The sequence below is a fragment of the Neopelma chrysocephalum genome, unplaced genomic scaffold (genome assembly GCF_003984885.1).
Source record: "Neopelma chrysocephalum unplaced genomic scaffold, ASM398488v2 Primary Assembly neopelma1_171, whole genome shotgun sequence".
Taxonomy (NCBI): Eukaryota; Metazoa; Chordata; class Aves; order Passeriformes; family Pipridae; genus Neopelma; species Neopelma chrysocephalum.
In genome coordinates, this window is record NW_020897833.1 from 52,425 (window position 1) to 59,925 (window position 7,501).

Here is a 7,501-nt window from a genome sequence, read left to right on the forward strand (position 1 = left end):
GAGCAGGAACCCACCCAGAACCAGTGCCAGGAGAGCAGGAACCCCCCAAGCCCAGTGCCACTGCCAGGAGGTGCCCCCAGCACCCCGAAGGGCCCCGAGGTGCCCAGCTCACCTGCTCTGTGGCTGTGGGGCAGTACCACACCAGCAGCAGGGTGGTGAGGATGTTAATGCACAGTCCGACGATGGTGATGAGGTTGGGGGCGATCCAGGCGGGCACTCTGCCCACCAGCCATTCCCAGTAGCCCTGCATGAGGGGCTCCAGCAGGGACCTGCCCGCGCTCTGGTACTTGTGCTCCTCGAGCCGTTTGAGCTGGTGCTTGCTCAGGGGGGGCGTGGGCAGCTGCACCAGCTTGCTGAGCACACACCCACCCCCGGGGCCGTGCCCGCAGCCCGCGGGGGCCTCGGCCTGGGCCTCCCCACATCTCCTCCTGCTGCTGCGGTGCCCGCTCATGGGTCGGCTGGCCTAGGAGGTGAGGTTTGGCAGGCAGGAGCCGTGCTGGAGAACCATAAGATCCTGCAAGAGAAAGGAAGGGTTGGGAGAGACTCGTTGGAAAAAAGGTCCTTCCCCCTCAGAGGGCGGCCGGGCACCAAGCCGTGCCCAGGGTCACCCCCGGGGCAGTGGGCACAGCACCGGGGCTCACAGAGCTCAGGGTCACCCCCAGGGTCACCCCCGGGGCACTGGGCACAGCACTGGGGCTCACAGAGCTCCAGATGATCCTGTCAGGCCCACGGTGTGGCTTTTGGGGATGGACCCGAGCAGGGCTAAGAGCTGCACTCTCTGACCCTCGTGGGTCCCTTCCAACTCAGCGTATTCTGCACATGACACTTGAGCACCCAAAAGAGATTTTAAAGTATCAGAAGTTTGCAGGTGCTGCTCTGAGGAGCCACCAGCAAACCAGGATGATTTTATAGGGGTCCTCCCTTAAAAAACAAAGTGTTTTGGAGAGTTGCTGAGGGAAATGTGAGAAATGTGTATAAAATTAGCTGTAAAATGCTAAGCTGCACCTTTACTTTCCTCACTGCCCGCTGGGGCAAATACCCTGCAGCCACCAGCCAAAATTGGTATTTATACATATAAATACATCTGTAATTTCTACTATCACCAACTTTCCATTAAGAAAGGTTGGACTAAACCATATAATGCAATAACTCACAGGAGAAGTGCTGGAGCCCAGAGTGCAGCAGCACCTTCGTGTCTCTGGGCAGACCTTGGTGAGTCGCCAGGGCCCCCTGAGCACTTCAAATGTGAGTTGGCACTTCCAGAAACTCACCCCAGAGCAGTGACTTGTGGCACTGCCAGTCCCTCACACCTCTCACACCACTCAGGTTATCAACTGATGGCTCCAAGTTTACCCAAATGTATCCAAACACCGCCAAGTCTGAAGTTAAATTGGCTTGGAGCAGCTCTGTCTCCTTGGTGACGCTGAACAGCCACCTAAAAACACTGATGAGCTGCTTTTTTTTTCAGATTTATGTTCCTTATTTCTGTTTTTCTGTGGCTTTTCTCCTCTCCAGATTTAACCCAGTTGAGGTGAAAGCTCAATGTCTTGTCCAGCTTTCCAGAAACATGTAGGAGAGTTTTAGTGGGTCAAAACCATTTCTCATGTTTCTCTTATCCAGATCTTTTTTCCAGAAAGAAAAGAAAGTACAGGGTCAGGAAGAGCTTTTCCAGCACAAACAAGAACCCTCACAATGTTCCTTCCATCTCCCTTGAATGAAATGTGTAACTCTCCATAGGAAGAAGAGTAGAGAAAGGAGACTAAAAATAAGAGTTTGCTGTTTATCAATAGGCGACAATGGGAGGGGGGGAAAGAAGAAAACGTGGTTGAAGCGTAGGAAGAGGGCAGGGTGCTCTAAATCCACACACACAGGTAGGGAAAACAAGCTGTGGAAATCAAAGGTCAGCACTTGTCTAAGAACAGGAGCTGACACTGCCTCTCCACACCCTCATCAAGGCAAATTCCAGCAGTGAAAACGCACCTCGGTGGGAGGGGAGAGGAGAAAGCAGGGCCTGGGCTGGGGACAAGCTCGGCAAGGAGCAAAACTGCCCCTCTTTAATCACCCCGAGACCAAACCCGGCCAGCGCGGGGGCCCTGCGGGGGCCGGGCACCAAAAACGAGGCCCCCGCGCACAGAACTCGGGGCGTTCTGAGGGGAAAACAACCCGGGGGAGCCTCGTCCCCCACAACAAACCCCGGCCGGGGCTCCCACGGGGCAGGGCAGGGAGACGGGAGGGGAAGGAAGGGGAAGGAAGGGGAGGGAAGGGGAGGGAAAGGGGGTTCGGGGTCCCCTCAGCGCTTCGCCCCCCCCGGCCCCGGCCCGGCACAGGCCGGGTCCCCCTCAGGGCTCCCCCCGCGCCCCCAGAGCCCCGCGCGGGGCCGGGCGGTCTCGGAGGGTCTCGGGGGGTCCCGGAACAGCCCCTGCCCGCAGCCCCGGCCCAGCGCGGGCACAGCCCCGGCCCCCCTTCACCGGGGCGCTCCCCCAGAGCTCGGCCCGGGGCCGGGGCGGTCCCGGAGGGGGCCGGGGGGTCCCGGCCCGGCCGCAGCCCCTCCCTGTCCCCCCGTTACCTCCGTGTCCCCGCACCGGGCGGCGCTTGGTTTTTACGCCCCGTTTTGCGACGGCCGGAAAAGCGGCGGCGGCGGGGCCGGAGGCGGGGCCGGGGCGGGCTCGGCGCGGGAGCGGCTGAGGTAAAGGGCGCGGGGGGCACCGGGACCACCCGCACCGCGGGCACCGAAACCCGGCACCCTCAGAGACCCCCCCAGCGACCCCCCGCCCCCCGTGTGACCCCTCAGGGACCCCCTGGCACCCCCTCAGGGACCCCCTGACACCCCCTCAGGGACCCCCTGTGAACCCTCAGGGACCCCCTGGCATCCCCTCAGGGACACCCTGTGAACCTCTCAGGGACATCCTGTCACCCCTCAGGAATCCCCTGGGTCCCCCTCAGGGACCCCCCAAACTGCTGTCACCTCTCAGAACCTTCCTGGCCTCCTTGTCAACCCCTCAGAGACCCCACGGCCTTCCTGTCACCCCTGAGAGACCCCCTGTCAACCCTTCAGAGACCCCCCCGGCCTCCCTGTCACCCCCCGTCGCCCCCTCAGCCCCCCCTTGGCCCCCCTGGTGTCCCCCGGCCCCCTCAGTGTCACTCTCACCCTGCTCCTGCTCTGTGCCCCCCTCCCCACAGCCCCCATCCCCAGAGACCCTCAGGACCCAGGAACCTCATGTTTCCCCCTCCCTCCCCTGACAAATCCCTCGTGCCCCCGTATCAGCCCCGGTGCCCCCATTGCTGCCCCAGTGTCCCCCACCATGTCCCCAGTGCCCCCCATTGCTGTCTGGCTGCCCCAGTGACCTCCCACCCCACCCTCACGTCCCCACCATTGCTCCCAGTCCCTGCTGGGCCCTGGGGACCCACCTCTGCCCCTTCACTCTCTGCCCTCCCCCCCCTCCTTTACCCCTCTCCTGGCCCTTCCCTCCATCCTGGTCCCTTGTCCCTCTCTCTGTCCCACCCCCACTCCCCCTGTGCCCTCGCAATGCCCCCATTCCCAGCTGTCCCCTGGGAATCTCTCCCTGGAGGTGTTTCCAGCTGCTCTCTGGGGCAGGTGGCACTGGCAGCTCCCATGGGCTCATCCCTGGCACAGAGCTCTGGGATCACCCGGAGTGCCAGGAGTGCCAGCGGGGCTGGGGACACCCCTGTGTCACCGTGTCCTGTGCCTGGCACTGCCTGGCTTGGCTCCAGGCTGGAGACCCCCTGGAAGCTGCCTCCCCCCCTGGATCCCAAAGCTTTCCTGGCTGCTCAGAGTGAGCCCCCGTCACTGCCCTGGGGTGGGGACAGCAGAGGTGACATTTCCTGCTGGGTTTGGGGACAGTGGCCTTCCCCTGCTGCTTATCAGGGTGACCTGACAGGACCCTGTGCTCGAAGTGCTCTGGCTCGTGCTGGCTCAGGAGAGCACTGACACACTGCTCTGGCCTTCTTCCCTCATCCCTGCTGCTGGAATATTCGCTGGAGAGAGAAGGGAGTGTCCTTGAGTGGGGCTTTGTCCCTCCCTGTCCCCTGAGGGAGCAGGGAAGAGGCAGGTGGACAATTCAGGAATTTCCCTTTTCCCACATAATTCCACCGTCCTTTCAGCCTCCTCATTCCAGGTAACACGAACCTCCTGCCCTCAATGACCTCACTCACCTTCCGTTTCCATTTGAAGTCTCTATCCCAGGATGTGGCTGCTCCTGGACTGGGGGAGACACCTCTGAGAGGGTTCAAATGCCTTTGCTTTCCAAACACTTCCTTCACTGGAATGATGGGAATGATCTGTGACACCCAACCTGGAGCTTAACAACCCCTCAGGACACCGAGGTGCCTGGAGAGCTGGATAAACATTTGGGAAAGTCACAGTTCTGTGGAAAATCGAGGCCGGTCACTGTTGGTGTAGAATCTGTTGGCAAAGGAGCTTGTGACAAAACAGGGAGGTTGAGGGGTTTTCCTTCTCCCTGCTGAAAACAGGGACAGGAGGAGAGGAAATGGCCTCAGGTTGCACCAGGGGAGGTTCAGGTCGGATATTGGGAAAATGTCTCCATGGAAAGGGCTGTCCAGCCCTGGCACAGCTGCCCAGGGCAGGGTGGAGTCCCCATCCATCCCTGGAAGGGTTCAGAAACCCTGTGGATGTGGCTCCTGGGAACGTGGATCAGTGGTGACCATGGCAGTGCTGGGCCAACTCGGGGACCTCAGAGGGCTTTTCCAGCCTCAAGGATTCCATGATTCCATGAAGTCCAGGGTGCTCCAGCCCCAGTCCTGCCCCGTGGCACCAGCAGCACCGTGGGGTACCCGTTCCCAGAGGGGCTGCTCTGGCTTTGTGCTGCTCCTGTGCTGGGAACACCATCCCAGGCACTGCTCCTGATCCACCCAAACGGCTGCAGCCAGTTGGATTTTCTGGGAAGCTCCTCACTCCCAGTTCAATCTTCATGCAGACAACTCCTGTAAATCAGAATGTCTGCATTTCCACCTCCTGTAAATCCAAATGTCTGCATTTCCACCTCCTGTAAATCAGAATGTCTGCATTTCCAGCACCCCAGCACCCAACAGTTTCCCTCCTTGCACCGCTTGGAACGTGGGAAAACCATCCTGTGTCAATCCAACCCTCCATCCACATCCAGGCCGCAGCAGTGACTGTAGGAGGTGCTCACAAGAGTAAATCAGGTGAGTAAGAGCTATAAAAACACCTCACACCTGAATCATTCTGCTTTATGTCTCAGAGATTCAGGAAAATGAAGCAAAAAGGTGGAGCTCCAGCACCAAGATGACCTTGGATTCCCCTTAGGTGGCGTTTCCCTGGGTGTCCTTGTCCTCAGGTACGTGGGAAGGGGTTGGTTTGAAACCTGGGAGCTCAGGAATAAAATTAAAGCACTGGGAGCATTTAAATGTGAAAGGAAGAGTGGAATTTAAGCATCAGACTGGAGGTCTGGCGGGGGGGACATGCCCAAGAATATAAGATGTGTAACAAAATGAGTAAAACCTGCATTTCTCTTCCCAGTTCCCAATTTACTACAAAAGGTGGGATTTGGGAAGTTGCATTCCTTGTTGTTTTACTGCGTTAAAGTGAACACCAGAGGGCAACCTTTCATTTCAGCTAGAAAATGGGGAAGAAATCAGGCAAGAGCAGCCTGGGCTGGTGGGAATGTCCCTGCCCGTGGAATGAGGTGGGCTTGGAGGTGCCTCCCCACCGAAACCAGCCTGGGATTCCAGGATTCTGGAGCCCCTCTGCTCTGGAGCCAGGCTGGGAGAGCTGGGAATGTTCCCCTGGAGAAGAGAAGGCTCCAGGGACACCTTGGAACCCCTTGCAGGGCCTAAAGGGGCTCCAGGAGAGCTGGAGAGGGACTGGACACAGGGAATGGCTTCCCACTGCCAGAGGGAGGGTTAGGTGGGATATTGGGAAGGAATTCCTGGCTGGGAGGGTGGGGAGGGGCTGGGATGGAATTCCCAGAGAAGCTGTGGCTGCCCCATCCCTGGAAGTGTCCAAGGCCAGGTTGGAGCAGCCTGGGATGGTGGGAGGTGTCCCTGGGATGGTGGGAGATGTCCCTGCATGGGGCAGGGTGGGACTGGGTGGGATTTGAGGTCCCTTCCCACCCAAACCATTCCAGGATCCTGTAACAGATGTCGAGTCCTGCAGCCTGGCAGGGACTGAAGGAGGGCAGGGATTGAAGGAATTTTAGGTCATTGCCTCCATGTCTGCCCAAGGGTTTACTGAGGTTCTCGAAGGTTTATTAAGAGTACCCAAAGATTTACTGAGATTCTTAAAGGTTTACTACAAGTTCTTGAAGAGTTAGTGAGATTTTCCAAAGGTTTACTAAGATTTCTCAAAGGTTTAATAGGATTTCTCAGGTGTTTACTGAGAGTTCTCAAAGGTTTACTACAAGTTCCTGAGGGGCTGGTGAGATTTTTCAGAGGTTTACTGGGATTCTCAAAGGTTTACTGAGGTTCTCAAAGGTTTATTGAGATTTTTCAGAGGTTTACTGAGGTTCTCAAAGCCTTATTCAGGTTTTCCAGAGGTTTACTGGGATTCTCAAAACCTTATTCAGGTTTTCCAGAGGTTTACTGGGATTCTCAAAACCTTATTCAGGTTTTCCAGAGGTTTACTGGGATTCTCAAGGGTTTATTGGGGTTCTCAAAGGTTTATTGAGATTTTTCAGAGGTTTGCTGAGAGCTGTGGCTGCTGATGGAGCCTCCATCAGCCCCAGTGTGACACGTCCTCTGTCACCTCCCCGGGGCTGTCACAGCACGAGGAAGAGACAAATGGGCTCATTTATCCCCAGTGACCCCCTGCCCTGTTCTGGCAGCACCAAACCCCAGCTGGGCTGAGAAGTGGCTCTGCAGGTTGTTAATGATCCTCTGAGGGGTTCAATTCCCGTTGCCGGGGTCATTTGGGTTATTTATTGTTATTTCTGTGCTGGGAAGACAAATGTTCACTTGGGGTTGGCAGGAGAGGGGGGAGAGAAACATCCGACTGCTGGACAAGGAGCAGCTGCCTTGAGGAGGGTGAAACCCCTGAGAAATCCTGGAAACCCCTGAGAAATCCTGGAAACCCCTGAAAAATCTCAGGAAACCCCTGAGAAATCCTGGAAACCCCTGAGAAATCCTGGAAACCCCTGAGAAATCCTGGGGAACCCCTGAGAAATCCTGGGGAACCCCTGAGAAATCCTGGGGAACCCCTGAGAAATCCTGGAAACCCCTGAGAAATCCTGGGGAACCCCTGAGAAATCCTGGAAAACCCCTGAGAAATCCTGGGAAACCCCTGAGAAATCCTGGAAACCCCTGAGAAATCCTGGGGAACCCCTGAGAAATCCCGGGAAACCCCTGAGAAATCTCAGGAAACCCCTGAGAAATCCTGGAAACCCCTGAGAAATCTCAGGAAACCCCTGAGAAATCCCAGGAAACCCCTGAGAAATCTTAGGATAGCCCTGAGAAATCTCAGGAAAACCCTGAAAAAATCTTAGGAAAACCCTGAAAAAATCTTAGG

The 7,501-nt window shown here is 57.2% G+C and overlaps 2 protein-coding genes across 4 annotated transcripts in view; one reads left to right on the forward strand and one right to left on the reverse strand.

Moving 5' to 3' along the window:
• CEPT1 (choline/ethanolamine phosphotransferase 1) overlaps positions 1-2,669 on the reverse strand; it is a 30,158-nt gene extending 27,489 nt beyond the window's left edge. For both annotated transcript variants that reach the window (XM_027701861.1, XM_027701859.1), the window contains exons 1-2: positions 2,567-2,669; positions 113-514 (exon numbers count right to left, since the gene is read on the reverse strand). In XM_027701861.1, the coding sequence (XP_027557662.1) occupies positions 113-451 (339 nt within the window). In that variant the 5' untranslated portion in view covers positions 452-514; positions 2,567-2,669. The remainder of the gene's footprint in view (positions 1-112; positions 515-2,566) is intronic.
• DRAM2 (DNA damage regulated autophagy modulator 2) overlaps positions 2,639-7,501 on the forward strand; it is a 13,829-nt gene continuing 8,966 nt past the window's right edge. For both annotated transcript variants that reach the window (XM_027701862.1, XM_027701863.1), the window contains exons 1-2: positions 2,639-2,686; positions 5,241-5,336. The gene's annotated coding sequence lies outside the window, so the exon portion shown is untranslated. The remainder of the gene's footprint in view (positions 2,687-5,240; positions 5,337-7,501) is intronic.